Source organism: Arachis stenosperma, chromosome 6 (assembly GCF_014773155.1).
Source record: "Arachis stenosperma cultivar V10309 chromosome 6, arast.V10309.gnm1.PFL2, whole genome shotgun sequence".
NCBI lineage: Eukaryota > Viridiplantae > Streptophyta > Magnoliopsida > Fabales > Fabaceae > Arachis > Arachis stenosperma.
The window spans coordinates 6,056,612-6,076,623 of record NC_080382.1 but is presented as its reverse complement, the minus strand read 5'-3'; the positions used below and the strand labels follow the sequence as shown (position 1 = coordinate 6,076,623).

The 20,012-nt window shown below is 35.1% G+C and overlaps 2 protein-coding genes across 4 annotated transcripts; one reads left to right on the top strand and one right to left on the bottom strand.

The window, feature by feature from the left end:
- The first annotated feature begins 1,113 nt into the window (after nucleotides 1-1,113).
- LOC130933094 (protein PEP-RELATED DEVELOPMENT ARRESTED 1, chloroplastic) lies at nucleotides 1,114-5,616 on the top strand. Its single transcript, XM_057862605.1, has 9 exons — nucleotides 1,114-1,520; nucleotides 2,000-2,155; nucleotides 2,677-2,745; nucleotides 2,851-3,021; nucleotides 3,747-3,890; nucleotides 4,087-4,218; nucleotides 4,603-4,668; nucleotides 4,889-4,948; nucleotides 5,404-5,616. The coding sequence occupies exons 1-9, from the start codon at nucleotides 1,221-1,223 to the stop codon at nucleotides 5,449-5,451; spliced, it is 1,146 nt and encodes a 381-aa protein (XP_057718588.1). The 5' UTR covers nucleotides 1,114-1,220; the 3' UTR covers nucleotides 5,452-5,616.
- An 821-nt stretch (nucleotides 5,617-6,437) lies between these two features.
- LOC130932741 (gamma-tubulin complex component 2) lies at nucleotides 6,438-14,245 on the bottom strand. 3 transcript variants are annotated; one of them, XM_057862149.1, is made up of 19 exons: nucleotides 13,984-14,244; nucleotides 13,263-13,397; nucleotides 12,427-12,558; nucleotides 12,015-12,098; nucleotides 11,844-11,942; nucleotides 11,610-11,701; nucleotides 10,943-11,015; nucleotides 10,701-10,853; nucleotides 10,452-10,571; nucleotides 10,282-10,335; nucleotides 8,890-8,973; nucleotides 8,654-8,728; nucleotides 8,439-8,570; nucleotides 8,206-8,331; nucleotides 8,002-8,109; nucleotides 7,590-7,652; nucleotides 7,398-7,472; nucleotides 6,929-7,113; nucleotides 6,438-6,835 (listed from the first exon to the last, which is right to left on the bottom strand). In XM_057862149.1, exons 1-19 carry the CDS (start codon nucleotides 14,041-14,043, stop codon nucleotides 6,700-6,702), a joined length of 1,986 nt encoding a protein of 661 aa, XP_057718132.1. In that variant the 5' UTR covers nucleotides 14,044-14,244; the 3' UTR covers nucleotides 6,438-6,699. The 3 variants fall into 3 exon arrangements, with proteins under 3 accessions (XP_057718132.1, XP_057718133.1, XP_057718134.1); XM_057862150.1 differs by lacking the exon at nucleotides 13,984-14,244 and adding an exon at nucleotides 13,750-13,808; XM_057862151.1 differs by lacking the exon at nucleotides 12,427-12,558 and having other exon boundaries at nucleotides 13,984-14,245.
- Between the last annotated feature and the right edge of the window lie 5,767 nt (nucleotides 14,246-20,012).

Below are 20,012 nucleotides of genomic sequence, written 5' to 3'. Positions count from 1 at the left end.
ACTTAAAAAAGTATTTATAAATGAAAAAATCTATTTTTTCTTGATATAACTATTAATTGTACTAGCACAAATAGTTTTAACTGTAAATCTATTGTATGCAACTTTACAATTAGTGAATTCCAAAACTTAAAAAAAAATGAACAAAATACTTAAATTTGCCAAGACATTTCTTCTTTAATTATTACAAATTATTAAGAGTTTTTATATTGCATGTAAGTTTTAAAGTATTACCTTCATAAGTATTTGCACAAATATTTTTAATTATCTATGTAAATTTTTTTATGTTAAATGAAAATTCTCTATTAGTAAGAGTTTTCACATTTCATGCAAATTTTAAAGTATTACCTTCATAAGCATTTGCACAAATATTTTTAATTATTTATCTAAAAATTTTTACTAGCTCATTTTTTTCTTCATTATTAAAAAATTATCATAGAATATGATACTTATAAATTAAATTAATATTTTATATAATTAAAAATAAATAAATTCATTTAATTATTTTAAATTATTTTTTTGAAAAACTTCAAAATTAATTTATAATATAGGATTTGAAAATGCATAATTTTTGTATATAGGAATAATCAAATTAGAGATAAATAGAATAAAAATAATTATATACAAATAATCCAAAGAGACTTTTAGATTTTTTAAAATTTTATAAGGATTATTTTAAGATTTTTTAAAATTTTTTAGAGATTGTTTTGTATTTTATTTTTGAGATTAATTTGTCCAATTCATGTTAGTAATCATGTTAGTAATTAACGGAAAAAATTATATTGAATAACAAAAATAAATGTTGAAAATTATTTTATGTATTATAAAACTTGAAAAACTAAAATGTTTAATTTAAAAAATTTCAGGACTGGTTTGAGTAATTATTTTAATTTATAGTGAAAACTCAAGTGCAAACATTTTTCGTGAAGTTGATAGCTGGTTAGATAAAAATTTAGTCAAATCATTCAAATAATCATCAACTTCATGTAAAGTCAACTGCACCTGAATTTTCATCTTAATATATTATTTTATATTTTAAATTGTATTTTATATTAATATTAATTGCTGACCGTACACTCAGCAAGGTTAAATTTCCTTATTTGATATTTCTATCCAATCCAACATGTCGCTAAAACCCATGGCAGGAGTGTGAGACTTCACTTGACAAAAAGAAAACCCCACAGAATGAAGTGAAGCGGAAAGAGAGTAAGAGAGAGAGCGAAATGGTTGTGGCGTGTTCGTTCATCACTGCTTGCAGTCTCTTCCGATTGTACGGTCCAGCAGCATCAACTTCGTCACACCACCACCAACAGCAGCAATTTCTTCAGTTTCAGTTGAAGAATCCCAAGAGAAAGATCCAACTCTTCGTTTCGGGAACCAGCAGCGCAAGTTACGAAGTAGGTAACGGATACCCTAAAGAGGAGAATAATGATGATAACGGTTTTTCTTCCGAACAAGAACGCAAAGCACTTCTCAGAGGAGGGGAACAAGTCATCTCTGTTCTCGAAGAAATGGTCACCCTTGTAAGCTCCAACATTACACTTTCACTTCTCAGATTTCAAATTATTGCTAGCTTGATGATGATAATAATAATAATAATTCATGTGTGGATGCTCTCTTAATCTGTGTGCAGAGAATTCACGTGTGCGTGCATCTGTGCAAAAACAGATAGAATGAAAAAAATAATTTAATGTGGTGAATAACCTTTGGCCAAAACGTTGTTGAGAAATACTTAAAATCCGAATGTATACTTAAAGAAAAGTAATTTTATGTAATTGAAAATGCTGAAAACTTAAGAGGAAAAAAAAAAAAGATCTCAAAGTGATTTTCTTTTTAAACACTTGCTTCATAATTATGTTGCCTCCTTGGCGTTGATAACTAATCCTAAGTTGTTAGTGTTAAGACATTTATATGCAGCGTGCAATTGTTTGCTCATTAGTCATTTATATGTACTTCCTTCAGCCTTTGAATGACACTGTTCCATGTGTATGTTTGGCTTCAGTTGGAAGATATGAATATGGATGAAGAATCTGAAAAAGTGGCAGTGGAGTTGGCTGCACAAGGAGTAATTGGAAAGAGGGTTGATGAGATGGAATCAGATTTTATGATGGCCCTCGATTACATGATCCAGCTCGCTGAGAAGGACGAAGATGATAAGGTATTGTTAATTCGGAACTTGTCTACTTATATTTGGATTTTAGAAAGGTACGTGCTTATAGATTTTATTTTAGTAGCTGCATCTTTTTTGAACACGTACAAGTGCAAATTATTGGTCCTTCTCATAATTGGAAAACTGAGAGAAAATTTGTCTTTCATTCGTCATCGATCGTCATCCCTCAAATGTGTCAGATGAAGAGTAGTCCAGTGTTTAAAACTAGAGCTAAATCAATTGCAGTCATTAAGGTGTACTTAATTTTAAACTTCTAGTCATCAAATATGGTTAATGATAGATAGTATGTCGTTGATTGATCTATATATAGCTGATCTCCACGAAGTAGAAAAAGGTTTACTTGTTCTTTTTATTCCTCAACCTCTTTTTCCATTAAACTTTAGCTTGAAAGGTTGATTAGTTAGTTAGTAGTATTCGATGCCACTATAACGTTACTTTATATCCTGTTGAGCATAGTTACTGCATGAAGTAAAGATTTTGACATAACTGCGTTTGTATTTTCCATTCAGCGCAAGTCACTCTTGGAAGTTATCAAGGAGACTGTATTATCACATCTGACAAAAAAATGTCCGCCACATGTAAGGAACCTTATTTTTGCCACTTCTTTATCAATACTCTGGCTGAAGCAATGTTCCAACTTTTATATTGGATATCAATGTGTGTTTTTCTCCTTTATCTTGTAGGTTCAAATAATTGGTCTTCTATGTAGAACTCCCCAAAAAGAAAGTAGACATGAATTATTACGCCGTGTTGCAGCTGGTGGTGGTGTATTCAAAGGAAAAGATGAATTAAAGATTCATATCCCAGCGGCAAATCTAAATGACATAGCTAACCAAGCTGATGACATATTAGAGGTAATCATAGTAACTTCTAACATTCTATGAATTACCAGGAAATTATTGCAGTCTCTTAAAGTAATATCAATGACAGTCATATGTAACTAGATCAAAATAATAAGTATAGAAAAAGCTGAATCATATTTCCACCCCTACGATACTGATATCGGACAGAATATCAGTAATGGCAGAGCTAAACTGTGTAAGATGGATGGATAAGAGTAGAAAAATACAGATGGCTCAGGCCATTTACAGAGTGCCTGATTATCTTCATCACTAAACCTCACATCTCTTCCTCTCCTTAACACAGTCTCTCTTCTCTACATACCCCTCTAATGTAACTGAATTCCATAACACCCTGTGACATAGGCTATCTGAAGTAGCAATTTAGCCTTGCTGCCTTGGGGCTTAGATATATCATTCAACTTTGAAACAAAAATTGAATTGTTCTTTAAAATATATACCTATATATTTATATAGTTTATATAGGTCAGTCATTTGACAAAATATGGAGTCATCTTCTGTGTCCTCTCTTTCTTTTATAGTTAAGATTGAAATTTACTTTTCCTTTTGACTTGCTCTTCTTTTTTTTTTTTATTATTTTTTTAAAAGCCAAAGAATATTGTCTTTCAACTTCACGTATAGCTATTAAACATTCCTTGACTCTTGACTTGGAACCTTAATATACTCTAATACTACTTTGTTAATTATAACTTATAAGGTGATTGTCAATATGTTTGCAGACAATGGAAACTCGTCCTGTTGTCCCCGATCGAAAACTTCTTGCAAGGCTTGTTTTAATTAGAGAAGAAGCTCGGGATATGATGGGAGGGGGAATTTTGGATGAAAGAAATAATCGTGGATTATATACTCTTCCTGAGCCAGAGGTGTGCTTGATATGTAGTTTATGTATTTTGATTTTAACATGGTGCTCATTTGAAGGGAAATATTATTTAAAAATACTCCTTTGTCTTATTTTATCTATACATAATATAGAGACCTAAAAGTGTATTACATTTTATTTGTCATTGTTTAAAAAAAAAACCCTTCATATATGCATTTTTAAAACTTCTGTCAGTGCAGGTGAACTTCTTAGCCAAACTGGTGGCTTTAAAACCCGGAGATACTGTGCTTGGCATGATAAGAAATGTAATGCAAGGAAAAGATGAAGGTGCCGACAACGCTGGTAATGATTATGAAGGAAATGCTGAAAGGGTAAGTTGAATTGGCAAATGTATTACTTAACTGGAGTATGTTAAGTGTGAGTAGTAAGAAGTAAAAATTAAAAACGGGGTAGAAAAGCCTAAGATGTAGGAGAACGCACTGTGATATGCAACTGTTAGGCAATAAATATATTACACGCAGCATATCAATGTGCGCTTTTTCTTCTGTCATTTAGTTGTTAGGGGGATCTTTAGCGAATTCTTTAGGAAAATAAATCATCTCTTTTCCTGCGTGAGAACTTATTTAAAATTGTATTCACAAATCTCATCTATGAAACATTCTCCCCTATCTTTACTCTGTTAGCATACTCACCGTAAGTTTTATGCATGAATGCAAATTATAGCGACATAACGTATAACTTTCCATCATAATCAGGTGAGTGCGACAGGAAGGAAGTCGCATCCAGTACGTCCTGGCATGTTTCTTGAGACTGTCTCCAAGGTAATGTCAAAGTCATGCTTGTTACATTGCATTCTTTGGTATGAAGCAAACTGGACCAAGATGATATATTTTATACACTCTTTTGGGGGGTTTCTTCACCTTTGCAGTGATATTTTCCCCATAGGAAGTTCTATTTAATTGATTTAAACATGCTGATCTGATTACTACTCCACTACACATTAGATGTAAATTATCTTTTTCTGCATTATGGTTCTACCAGGTCTTAGCTGGTATATATACTGGAACTGAGTCTGGCATCACTGCACAGCATCTTGAATGGGTAAATTCTTTGCTTCTCTATCAACTAATTAGCATCATGTTTATTTATATAGTATAAATTAGTTTACATCTAAACTTCTATTGAATCTTCTTGTTATCCGTGTACGCTTTTTTCATATATCGGGTAGACAATTCCAATTGGAGAGTTTGATAATCACCTTTTATTTATGAAAAGGAGGGACTGTTGATAATGTAGAAAGTAGAAACCTACATATGCTAAGTGAAATGGTTGGACTAATCAAGTTTAACATTAAATTTCATGTTTGAGCATGCATTATGCATAAGTTCATTTCCGAATTATTAAATATCTTGTTTGAGAATCCTAAAGAATGGTTAAACCTTAGATATCACTCCCAAGGAGTAGGTTGGATAATCTCCAATACTAACTAGAAGCATAGTAACCTTTATGCTTTGCTGAATGATGTGGTTTCTCTTGCACATTTTCCTTGCTTCCAGGTTCATAGAAAGACACTTCAAGTTCTTCAAGAGATAGCATTTAATTAGTAGTACCTTTATTTTTATAAGATCGCCAACTTTGTAGCCTTATGTAAAGACATGGTAGGTTGTCTATATGATAGCTCAGGAACCTTTGTAAAGTGGTAAGTTCATCAATTTTTGTGTGCTTTGGAATCTTTGGTTAATCTAATGATCAATATTAACTTTGCATAATTTATGCTGCCCAGTTTACAATATATTGAATCTCTTCAGTTAGGTGTCTCGGTGTTCTTTCAGGTTGTATTTGAATTATGTCTCAGAGATATAAATACAGAAACAAAAAGCCAAAGAAATGAAAACTGATATTTTGTTCCTTAAAGACTGAAAGATTGTGTCTATATTTCTGTCTTCACAACTAAATAAGTTTATGTAACTACTATTTCTGTACTTTTGTCTTATAGACAATATGCAAATACAATCTTAAAAGTTGGATGATATATACTAGTTAATTTATTATGCTTACAAAAGTTAGTATTACATTTTATAAAATATTAATATGTTATGGATAATATCTTTTAAATCTCGAGAGAAATCAAGAAATTATATAGTATTCTTAGCCTTACAAGTTAATGTAACTAACCTTGATTCTTGAATCAATTTATGTAAACGGTAAAGAAGATGAAATGCGTCGTTTATCATGGATATCTACATCAAATGAGTAAATATTGCTGTAGTTCCAAATCTTTCGTGAGCTGATACAGCAAAAACTGTCGTTATAGTTCAGATACTACAAAAACATGGTCTTCAATAATTTTGAATGATCGTTCGATTCAATTGATACGCACATATACAATAGCTACTCACGTTATATTGTCATAGTTAAGGGAGGTTCTGATTGAAGTCGTGATTTTGACTAATTGCTATTACTAATGCTTCTTTTTTAGATGTTCTTACGTAAAACATTCCTCTATTTGATGCAAAGAATGTTGTTAAATAAAATTATATAAAAAAAAATTCCCCATCTACGTTTCTTGTAGAATAGAATTCACAATGCAAAAGCCCAAAGAGAAACTCTACATTGTTTTAGTGCAAATTCAAAAAAGATCTTATATCATTTGAAGAATCAAATATTGACTTGGCAGGACAAATTTTAACAACACTTTAACATCTCAAAACAAAAATACCATTCTCAAATATTCATTTGTTGCTAAGAAACGTGAAGACAAGCATTAGTAAGAATGACACAATCACAAAGCCCATACTCGAAAATTACAATCACGTATTGAAAGCTTGCATTACTTTTTACAGAAAACCCATTTAAAAACCATTCTGTTCGCTTTTAACACCAAGGATCAATTGTGCAAGATGAGCCAAATATGGCTCTGCCTGGGAACTACTACTCAACATTGATCCAAGACTCTGTAGCTCAGCATTGAATTCCTTTTCAAATTTGCTGCAATTGTTCATTTTGGTTAGAATACCAAGTTGAGAAGAAATATAAGCGCATAGAAATAATGTTTGGTAAATGTAGTGTTTTTGGACATACAGAATGGACTCGGTGACTGCCGCACTTCTGGTGGTTGACTTTAGAACCTGGCCGGATTTCCGTTGCTTGGATTTCGTCGAGGATTCAGTTGCTTCGTCTGGATTGTGTAATATGATAGAAGATGAGATAAGCCACTGAGTTGCTGCTGCATATTGTAGGCACATGGATTCAAGTTTCTGCACCTTCTGCAATTGGGAACATAAACCAATAACCAATCTTGAGTCTCACAAACCTATATGACATAATGGGAATGATCCATCTTGAAAGAAAGGAATCAATAAAACATGTTTCTGAATAAATTTATTCTACACATCACAAAGGGTATATAAAAACTACTTTGACTTGCATATATTTCTTTCACTTGTTAAGGGAAGATGATATTTATTTTTCTAAAAAACACTGAAAAACCATTGAGAAATAACAACAAAGAAAAAAAAACTTATCTGGAGAAATGAAAGTAGAAACTAACCTTGAGCAGCTCAGGTAAAAGAAGCAAACATTCTCTCAAACATTTATCGAGGAAAAAATCATGATGCTGTATAACCTGTTTCAAAGAGAAAACATCAGAATCTATCAAGCAACCCCACCACAGAAGTAAACAGAATTGGAAGCAAAAAAGTGTAGTAAACATGTTTGAAAATTTATGCGGACAATAACTTACCTCATCTATGCTATTTGCTGATTGAAGTCTGTCATGCATCACATGCCAATTGGGTTCAATAACCTAATAAATATAGTCATACAACAAGGACCCACCAAACTGCTTAGATAAGTAAACAAAATTTAAGGAAAAGAATGAAGCAAATGAAATGTATTATGCATTCCTATAAATTCTGACAGGCCTAGTAATGATTATCCTTTTGAAGTTTGTAATAAGAAAAAAAAATATATCTGAACTCAAATATCTGGACCCAATAATTTCAAATTAAATGCAGGAGAAGAAAGAGATAAAAAATATAAAAAATAAATTTAAAAAATTCCATAATAAAATAACAAACAAAAAGAGGCCAGTTCCTGAGAAATTTAAAGGTCCAAAAAGGTTAGCAGAGAAATCAAAGGAAAGTAAAACCTGCCTCAAATGTCAGATAGTGTAAAAGGCTATTGATAAATTTAAGCATACTACGGCAAAGAAGAGATGATCTGGAGAGAGCAGTTCCACGTGTATTGAGAGCTTTAACACCCTACATGGGACCACGGATAAAGGTCAACGGAGATAAATACAATCCAATGAATGGAGATTAGCACAATCAGATTAAGTGAAACGTATAAAGCCATACTTGATGTACTTGCCATGCTCCACACAGTTGACGCTCAACATGTTTACAATGGAAAAGAAATCGAAAAATTAACTGGTATTTTGTAAGGGCTTTTCGTGATAATACTATAGACAATGGCCATTGCACCTGAAAACAGAAAATAATAGTAATAAATAATAAAAGAACTTCCAAAAATGATGCAATAATTAGCACAAGGTAAACTCTTCCAAATACTTAAAAGGGTATAAAAAGACCTTATAACTAAGTGAAAATGTTTCAAGGCTAGTGATGCTAACTGGCTCCTCCAGGTCATTGTCACCCGAACTTCGCTGGCTAAGTTCAAGATCTTTGAATGTGCTCGACCTTTTCAGCAAAGATGACCTTTCCTGAAAAAGAAATCTTTTTATCATTCATAAACATTGAAAATTAGATCCAAAGAATTTTCATAAAAACTGAGTCAGTTACTTGCCACAACACAGGTTACGCCTTCATGAAGAGGATCTGCTGCAGCTGCTGTAGTACGCAAAGCAAGGTCTAGAAGAGACTAAACCATGCCAAAGAAGAGAGATAGAGAACAAAACAAACAAGAGAAAAGAACATAATAAGAACCAAGGTCTCTTTTAAAAATTAAAATAGGCAAACTCTGATCTGATACAAATTTACTAGGACAAAAAAAGTTGTGTGAAAAAAAATCCATTACTATACCTGCAACTTCTCAACCGAGACTTCATCAGGCTTTTTAGCTAGCTCGTCTCGAGCAATATCCATAAAATGTACCAAGAAATCACCCTGTGTGATCATAACACTATGATGTCAGCCAGAATCGACAGTGAGAGTTTACTTCCAATAGAAAGAAAATCACTCTTTCATAAGCACATGCATAAGCACAACTACATGACCCATGTATGTCAAACCAGCTTAACATTTTCTTAAATGTAGACACTTGGGGCAGAATACAAAGCAGCAAATAAACTAAATTATGCAAATTATATAATAGCAATAGGTTCAGAAAACTATGGCAATGTAAGTACTGTATGTAGACTAATTTTGAAAGAACAATCTGCACAAGCGATGTACAGCTTAAAATTAGCTTCCTGCACCTGTGCACACACACATTTTTATATCCTTAATGAGATGAACAGATGATGAGCTTATTTGATAGCAGAAGGATAATGACTTGCAAATCATTTCTGATTCTTCCAAATCAACCCCACATAACTCGATGATTATGAACAAAATCAGGTCCTTTTCTGGATAAAAACTAAAACTCTTCTACTTCCAAGCATTGGATATCAAGAGCTTTGCTTTAATTTAATATAGCATAGAGCAAACCAGAATATCAACTATTCTTGCAAGAGTACAATAACCACAAAGATGGTAGGACACAGATGGCAATTTTTTGCCTACTATATATAAGATAGAAGACTGAGTAGTGAAAGAAATATCTAAGCTTCCCTTGAAGGATAGAAGTTGTAGTGGAAGAGGCAAAATATACCAGGAGAACTTTTTTCTTTTTTCTTTTTTCTTTCTTTTTTTTTTTTTTTTGTAACACACAAGTAAAAAGACTAACTTTTAAATCTTTTGACAATTTTGGAGGGAACCAAACTGAGTTTGTCACAAGGACCCACATCAGCTTCTTAGTAAATTCAAGAAAGGCTGAAATTCTTTAGCAATCTTCAGTTTTTGTTAGTAATGTAGTGTTTTTGCACAAGTTCCTTGTTTCTAGAAAATAAAAATTCTTTGAATCACTATGCCAACAGCAACACAAAAGCACAAATCAATTGAACTACTTAGTCTCATCAAAATTAAGTATCATGATACAGAGGACACACAAATTAATTGCAATCAAATAAGATTTTTAGCTTGTCCAATCTGTTCAATAAACACAAATACAAGGAACAGAAAATTATATTAGCAATCGCTACATTATTAGTTTGTTCCATCCAAAACGATCCTAGCATCTCTAGACTCAACATTGGAAGGAAGAAGAGAGATGATACTCAAGTCATCTTTAAATTTGAGCATTTAACAATTTAAGCTTTTCCAGCAAGACATGTGTCTCGAAATTTAAATAATATAAGATGATCAAGATCATACCTGATCAAGAAGAAGGTAGTGCTTTATAGATCGCAGCTTTCCCATTAGATCATACTAGATAAAGAAAATAGTTCAGCATTAGAACTTAAGATTTTTTTTAACAGTAATTATTGCAGAAACACAAGAATGTAAGCTGAGAATTCTATCACCTTATGTGAATGCAATCTTACCTTTTCCTTAATGAGATTCAACAGTTCACGACTAGCAAAGTTATAGGCAGCCTTAATACATTCAAGATAATGATGATTTGAACCAGAGCTCATTAGTTTTGAATTTTCTGATTGAGGGACCTAAAGAAAAAGTAACTACTAGTTACAAAGTAACCACTCGTGAAACAATAACATATGCACGCAGCAAGAAGCATAAAGAGTTGCAAATTATTAATCTATTCAACATTCAAAGCATAATAGCCACAATACCTGAACGTTGTGCCCACATTCTCTCATGACATTTAGATATTTTCCAGTGGTCAAAATTGTCTGAGCAATATTTGCTAGAAAACTAGGAATTCCATCTTTGAGGCTGTAACGCTGTCCCCAATACTTGGCATCATAATCTTGAGTGAGGCTCTCCTATAGAGATTTTGAAACTACAACCATGTTAAAAACAAATTTTTAATATTCATTTTGGGCCATGTTAAGCACAGAAATATTTCATTGACCTTCTGAAAAGATTTGTTCTCTGCAATGAAAAATTCTTCGTATGGATCGTCAATAACTCCTTCATAGACCCATCTAAAATGGTTAAAATCCCAAAAAGACAAGTGAACACAAATCAGAGTCAACTAAAGCTTTATAATAAGAGCACACAAGACAATAGCAATGTTTTGCAAACAAGTGCTAATTGGCAAATACTGTTAACTTTATGCATTACAATAGTGTATTATAATGCATTGATATTATTCTTCAAATATGTGTTTGCTAAATGATATCCTTTTATTAAATCAAGTGGACTAATCTTCCTTTTTCGGTTATTTTTTTTTTTCTCACATATGGGATGTTAAGACTGGGTAAGAAGATAGGGAAGGATTGGATTGTAAAAAGGACTAAGCTTCTAAGTGTAAGCATAAAGACTAAGCACAGCTAGATGAAATGGAAGGAGGACAAATGTGGTGAAATGAAAATCAAACTTTCCTTTTGTTTTGACACATCAAAGAAATCAGAGAAACATTTTCTGAACCCCTCAGTTTCTTCCATTCCTTTGTTTTCCAATTTTTCCTTTAATTTCTTCCATTACTTTCTCCTTATAACATCCATACATACTATTAAACTCAAAGGAGATGGAACCTCAGACCAAGTGCTTATGGAAGGAGGGAGAAAAGAACCAACCTTTCCAATATGCTCATGTAAGCATTGCTCGCACATTGTGTCATTTTCTCAAGCAATAACCTGACAGCATTGTCTCCAGCCATAGCCTTTGCCTACACAAAGCAGAAGCCATAGTGGGAAGAATTCAATGCTTAAGAAACTGGTTGATGAAATTAAAAATGAATCTTTTAAGACATACACGGGAGTGTCAGTTAGAATCACTGAGAAATGTGGAAACCTTAATATAAAGTTTACCTGGCTCTGCAATAAGTTAAGAACAGCAGATCCAGAAAAATTGTTGGATGCAGCCTTCTGAATAACAATGGATAATGCTTGCATTGACCCCATCATGGGCTGAAACACAACCAAAAGTGACAACATTAAGTAACTGACAAATTTTTATGTTAACTGAAAACCAATCCATACCTGACAATAGAACCACAATCCTTGAAGGGAAAGTCTACCAAGCCGAAATTGGTGTTCGAGCTGTGCTACCATGGCTTGGTAATCCTGAAAACATATCCTATAATGGTAAAGGTAGGTTCTTATTCACATTGTATATTTTAATAAAAAATAATATAATCTATATAGAACTCCAATAGAGCAAAAGAGAGTCTGACAATCACATGTCTAGACTGAAATTTCCAACTCAAAGGAACAAGAATGTATCGAACAGGATGGCATTCAACAGTAGTAACTAGTAACTGCCCACTATGCCCATTATATCAAAGAGTATACATTATTTGTAGGCGTAAAAGACGTCTGGTAAAACTATGGCACATGAAAGTTTATGTATCTCTCTGTTAGAACTCATTTAGGCATGTTCAGAAAAACCTACAAGAAGAAGAGCCCTCAGAGCAGCAGAGAAAGCATGATTAACAAGGCCATTCTGGAACTGAGACCTTGACTCAACAAACTGGTTGATCAACAAAAAGCTCCTACAAAGAGGGAATATCCGTTTTGCTAATTCCTGCAAAAGCAAAAAATAAGACACTAACATTGTAACACTATATGCTTTATAGATACACCTTTCGTTTTCTGTTGCTTTTGTTATCCTTCTCCTCATCTTAATGAAATTCTTCTTTATCAAGAAAAATAAAAAATGTAACAATCTGCTATTATTATATTGCCCATAATCTTAAAGTTACACTTGTATAGAATAGGCCAATCTTTCATTTCCCCATTAGCTTCCCACTCTCTATCTTTGTCAAAAATGCAACCACCTTATTGTGGCAGAAATTGCAGTTATGGACAGCGATTTTAAAGTTAAAATATAGACCAAAACTATAAACGATAAAAGAATTACCTCTATTTGGACCACTACCAAATAGGAGGGGTACATTACACATTTAAATAAATAGAAGTGCCCATCGAGTAACCTAAACAAAGCTAGTTGCTTCACATAACATTACAAAAAATTCACAAAATTGAAATAAGATATTTAGAAAACACAAGATTCTGGATGTGAATAATAACATTTTCACTTTGATGCATGACACTAGGTTGGGATACAATACATATTGAGCACCCAATAAAGTATATAAGAATTCTTTCTAACCTAAACACACTACCCTATTATAACTAACACCGAGGAATAAAATGTGGATATTTAATACCTCTGTTAAATTGGAAACTAAATTGCAGCAACTTGCGGCTGAAGTCAATAAATCTCACCTGCAGTGCCAAATCCATAGATGGGTCAACATGGAAAGTAACATCATCCGTCTTTCCACGAACTGTTTTGATTAAGATGTAACGTCCTTCGACCCCAACCATAGCCGAAAGAACATCATCAATAACAATAAGCTCCTGCATTGTAGGAGAACAAACTAATATATAAACTCATGTAATGAAACGAGATAGCATCATAAACAACCATGTATACATACAACCATACATAAATTCTAAACCTATCCAAGATAGCATTGTATAAAGAACACAAATATCACAAAATCATAACAACAATAAAAAGAGCAATCAGGTGCACAAGTATCTCATGCTAGCGCAGGGTGCGAGAAGGCTGCACCCGAAGAGTGTAATGTAAGCAGCCTAGCCGGACAATTACATCAGTACAAAATAAAAAATCATAACAACAATACTTATATATATATATAAACAAGAGAAGTTCGTCTCAACACAAAGTTTGATGAAAAAAGCGCACAGGTTAGGCTTTCTTAGTCAAAAAGTTTCACCACAAGTCCACAACATTATTAAGCATTTTCAAACGAACCATATCTGCAACACAGAACTATGAGAATTAAGTATTTTCCGAATGAGTGAGTATGGAATCGAGCAATGCTGCTTTACATAGAAGCAGATATTCTATAAATTTACTTATTAATCAAAGAATCAAAATGAAATGAACAAGTGCGAGCGAGAGAGAAAAGAGAAATACTTGAACTGAAGCAGCGTAGTAACCAATTGGTTTCTCAAAGTCTACGGAGGAGTGATTCATAATTGGAAGCGAATGCAGCAATGAGCAGATCGGAGGCTGAAGGTGCTATGAGTATGGGAGATTAGGGTTCGAAAGAAGAAAATGGGAATTGGAGGGAACAGAGTAGTGAGTGAGATCAAGATGATGAACACACAAAATCACTCACTCATATGCTGCTCAATTTTGAGTTTACAAGTTAGAACAATTCAATGCTCATGTACGGTATTTGCATATTAATTCTACCCCGCTTTTTATAATATTTGCGAATTTCACCCAATAGTTTTTCTCAAATTTGAAAAAAAAAAAAAAACCCTTACCCGTTGGTTCTCGACTTCTCGTTATGGTAATGGGTATTCGGTATTCCGAGGTGGGTAATTGGGTATCCTGGCCATAAAGATTTATTATTATTATTATTATTAATTATTAATTTAATTTAGTAATCTAATAATATATTTTAGTTTATATTTTTATATATTAATAATAAAAAATAAATAAATTTTGATTATTTTTCGTTTAAAAAATATGTTTGTTTTTCTTTCATTTTCGTTGTGAATTTTTGTTTATTTAAAAAAAAAACAAATACTTGTAGATATCTATAAATATTAATATTTAAAAATAAAAAATACAAAAAATTATAATATAATTTAATATAATTCAACCAAATTAATGTATTAAATGTTAAAACACAATTATATATATATATATATATATATATATATATATTACAAATGAGAGTATTTTAATAACTTCATATTAACCAATATTTATATCTGTCTTTGTTTTTATAGAAGTTTTACGGATTTCCATTAAACTCTCGTCATGAATAATTCTAGTTAGTCAATTTATTTGTCTGTTTAAACAAGTATTAAAGATTTAAATTTTGTTTTGTAAATGTAATAATTTATTAATAAATAATAAATTCTTAAATAAAATTTTAATTTATGGTAGATTAATTTATAATCTTTTTGGTTGTAAAATACCGTATGAAAAAAATTAAAATAAATTTAATGACAAAAATTAAAGAATTTAAAATAAGTTTTAAATAGTTAAAAGATTTATAAAAGTTATAAGATTATATGATAATTATTATTATCTGTAGGCTAATGCATCATAAAGGAGAAGGGGCAAGATATCTTATATTTTATGACAATACAAAGGTTATTGTTACGGTAGGTAACCGGAGATTACTAGAATGGATGGCGCTAGTTGGCCCAATCGCCTGTAGATGGTAGTCTCCGAGCTGGTTTGCACGCTGGAGCCTCCTTCCGACTTGTGTACGTGAGTGAATGGCGGGTGGTACCTGCAAAGACACTCCGATGCCTAAGTTAGCAAGGATGTGATCAGGTCTAGAGAGTATTGGGCTTAGAGATACCTGAGGGGAGTCAGTGTATTTATAGTGGTGAGCCAATAACCACCGTTGGAGTAGTGCCATATTTTTAGGGTATTAACCGTCCCACTATCTTAGGGAGGTTAAGATATGGCTCGATAAAGTAGTTAGAGAGATTTTAGGGGCAGTTACTCATTTGAATGAGTGCTTATCTGCCAGCTATTCTCTGTTCCGACTTCTTTGGAGTAAGTCGGGTTTAACACCAACTTCTTAGTGCGAAGGTTGGCGTTCAGCAAGGCTCAATCCTCTGGACTAGGCCTTTCATTTGGACCTGGGCCTTTATTATTGGGCCAGGGTATGAACAGTGCCCCTACTTGAGCCCAAGATCTTTATAAGGCTTGGGTTCGAGTATTTTACTCGGGGTCGTAGTCGACTTGTTGGAGGACCGACGTGATTTTCTGAAACCGACGTGACTTTCCGTGTCTTTTCGGTTCTGACAGTTACGTCTAATCAAGCGTCGTGTCCGTTAGGGATGTGCGTAGACTTTGGTAACGGTGCATTCTCATTAATGACTGCCCCGCTTTTACCATTATGCCCCTTAGTATGTTTATAAATACTTTCCCTCTCTTTCATTTTTTCGTTTCTGCAATTTTTCAAATTTCTTCTTGCTTTGTTCGTGCTTCATTCTTGCGTTTGGAGACCTCTGCTTCTTCCAACCTTCGCTTTTGGACAAAGGTTAGCGTTTACTTTTATGACATGCTTTGTGTTTGCATGCTTTTATTTTCTTTGGAGGGGGAGAAGTGACGTTGTAGGCTTTCGTATCCCCTTAGGGACTCTCGTTTTTTATTCTTTTTCCTTTTTCCTTTGTAGGTTTTCATCGTATTTTTAGAAAAATGTCTTCTGTAGAAGCTCTTTCCCAATGGGTTGATGTCACAGTCCTGGGGGAGGAATCCTTGGTCGATGCTGAGTTTATTACTCATCTTCGTACTCATCACAGGATTTGTGTTTCTGAGGATGACGAGCCAAAGTATGAGTTGGTAGTCCCGGGTCCAGAAGACCGGGTTTGTTTTGGAAGGGCCAATGAGGCGGCCTCTCATTTTTTCTTTATGTATGAATGTATGATCACCCGTTTGGGTGTCTTTCTTCCTTTTTCGGATTTTGAGATGTCTGTTTTGCACCACTGTCGAGTTGCCCCTACCCAACTTCACCCCAATTCTTGGGGTTTTCTGAAAATTTATCAATTTATTAGTCACGCTTTGGACTTTCCGACCTCTTTGAGGATTTTCTTTTTTCTTTTCCACATGACTAAGCCCTTTAGTGGGCTAAACAACAAGCAGCAATGGGTGTCTTTCCGAGCCATACGAGGCCGGAGAATTTTCACCCTTTTTGACGAATCCTTCCATGACTTCAAAAATTATTTTTTCAAAGTGCAAGCTGTAGAGGGTCACCACCCCTTTTTTCTGGATGATAACTCTTCTCCTCGCTTTTCCTTATATTGGCTGGAGGCCTCTCCTTGTGAGAAATATGGTCTGGATGACCTGGATGAAGTAGAGGCTGCCATTGTGGGGTTCCTCCGAGAAGTGTGGGGGAGAGCCCCATACTTGGATACTAAAAAGTTTCTCCAAGGGTCTCCGACCTTTATCCAAGCACAGCTAGGTAGCTTTCTCTAGTTTGTTAGATTCCCGACTTGTTAACTGATCATTCCGACTTGTTTGATTCCTTAGCTATTGTTTTCTTTTTTCAGAAATGGCAAAGACAAACGCTCAGGAATCTTTCCAGAGAGTCCAGGAGGCCAAAGCCAAGTCTCGCGCTCGGACTGGTGGTGCCAGGGTTATCTCTCCTCCTCCTCCTCCTCGGAACGTTGGGACTCTTTCCAAGCCCATTGTGATTTCTTCTTCCGCTCCCTCTCAGCCGCCCCCCGTCGTCCGACCTTCCCCTGATCCAAAGAAGCGCAAGACCTTAGAGTCTGGCTCTTCTGGTGAGGTTAAGGCGGATGCTATTGCATTCGTCCGAAAGAATATCTATCCTCATGCTCGTATAAGGATGATATGTCCGTTCGGAGCCACCTTACCACTATGATCGAGGAGAGTCTCAAAGCGGCGGTGGTCTGTGGCAAACTCTTGGATATTTTCGAGAAGGCTCCTCTCAGCTCTTTAGGGATGACCTCGAGGGTCGAGGAGCTGGAAGGAAGGCTTCGTTCATATCAAGAGCATGAGGGAGAGTTGAAGAAGGAAATCGCCAAGCTGAGGGAGGAGAGAGATACCTTCCGGGAGAAAGGGAAGGTTTTGCAGGCCCAATGCAACATGGAGATGGAGTTGAGGAAAACAGCGCAGGCCAGCTATCAAAGTTTATTCAATGATCTTGTGTCTGTGAAGAATGATCTGCTGAATTCTCGGAAGGCATATGATGAGTTGGAGGACTCTATTGCTGATGGCGCCGAGGAGTCTTAGAGGATCTTCCTGGAGCAAGTCAGAGTTATTGCTCCCGACTTGGATCTTTCTCCTTTACATCCTGACAAAGTTGTTATTGATGGTGCCATTGTGGATCCTCCTGCCCCCGTAATCATTTCCGAGTCAGAATTGAAGACTCGGAGGCAGAGAATTATTGAGTCCCCTCCTCGTTCTAAAGACGCTCCGAGTTCTTCAGTAGATCCTCCTATCTCTTCATCTCCCATGGATGCCTCTGGTGGCGCTCCTCCTGACTCTGGTGGTGGTGATCCTTCCTCTAAAAAATGATTAGTGGCTATTTGGGGGTCCGGCCTGTGGGCCCCCCCTTTTTTAAACTCTTTATTTATTTCTGGTTGGTGGTGTTGATTGAACAATTTCTTTTGGCCTTTTAAGGCAGTAAACAAAATATTTTATGAGTACCCTTTTTAATAAGGGTTTTAACTTAACAAAATAAATACCCTTTTTTGGATAAGGGTTTGAGTTACCATGTGCGTATATGCTTTTTTGATTTTCCGAAGTCCCCTTGATCTTTTCTTGAAAACCTTTCCCTTTGGCTTGTTTGTTTTTCTGAGCCTTTTGTTTAAGGACTTTTGAGACAGCCTTTAAACTTTTTCCTAGGTTTTTCAATCTCTTTTTATTATCCCTTATACTCAACTTCGCTCTAGTGAGTTCTTATGACTTAGGTTATTTTTGCGATGCGTTTTTGTTCTACTCGGTCCTTCACTCCGATTTACGGGTCGAAGTATTTCCGAGCTTTTCTACTCGGGTTCTCATTTCGACTTATGAGTCGGATTGTTCCCGAGTTTTTTACAATCAACTCATATAACCTCTTTACACCGACTTGTACCTCGTCGTTTTATCCTGACGACCATCTAGGTCGGTTCATGGGATTTTCACGTTTTGTCGAGCTTAAGTCGGCGCGTTTCGTAGAAAGATTTAGAAAATAAAAAGGACTTTATAAGAGATATTGTAGATGAAAAAGATCTTTATTAATTGGGGAGGTACCTTCTTGCTACTAAGGGTTTTAGTATCCTTTTTTCCCTTAGCCTCTACTATGATGCCTCGTTAAAAACCCTTCTCCAGAAAAAACCCTTTTGGGAAAAAATTATGAAGTTGGGAAAAGAGTACATCAGGGAGTAGAGTTCGCTTTTAACTGTAGTACCTTTACATATTACAAGCATGCCACGACCTTGGGAACTCAGTGCCGTTCAGGTCGGTTACTTTATAATAACCTTTTCCTAAAACTTCATTAACTTTGTATGGTCCCTTCCAATTTGCGGCGAGCTTTCCTTCTCCTGATTTGTTGACTCCGATGTCGTTTCTGATCAAGTCATCCGGAGCAAATGTTCTTCGAATGACTTTTTTGTTGTACCTTGTAGTCATCCTTTGCTTCAACGCTGCTTCTCTTATCTAGGCATCTTCTCGGACTTCGGGGAGCAAGTCGAGCTCTTCTTTGTGCCCCTGTATGTTTCCGATCTCGTCATGGAGAATTACCCTTGGGCTTTGCTCATTGATTTCTATTGGTATCATTGCCTCTACACCATAGACTAGCCGGAAGGGTGTTTCTCCAGTGGCGGATTGGGGCGTTGTCCTGTAAGCCCATAGCACTTGAGGGAGCTCTTCAGCCCAAGCTCCTTTTGCTTCCTGCAATCTCTTCTTTAGCCCTGCCAGTATGATTTTGTTGGCTGCCTCGGCTTGCCCATTGGCTTGTGGGTGCTCCACCGAGGTGAACTGGTGTTTGATTTTCATACTGGCTACCAAGCTTCTGAAGGTAGCATCGGTGAATTGGGTTCCATTATCCGTAGTGATGGAATAAGGTATCCCATATCTTGTGATGATATTTTTGTAGAGGAACCTCCGACTTCTTTGAGCGGTGATGGTGGCCAATGGTTCTGCTTCTATCCACTTTGTGAAATAATCTATTCCCACGATCAGGTATTTGACTTGTCCTGGCGCTTGGGGAAAAGGACCCAACAAATCCATTCCCCATTTTGCAAAAGGCCATGGAGAAGTGATACTGATAAGCTCTTCTGGTGGAGCCACGTGGAAATTTGCATGCATCTGGCATGGTTGACACTTTTTCACGAATTCTGTGGCATCTTTCTGCAAGGTTGGCCAATAGAATCCAGCTCGGATTACTTTCCTGGCTAGTTACCTTGCTCCGAGATGGTTTCCGCAGATTCCACTATGTACTTCCTCCAACACCTCGGCAGTTC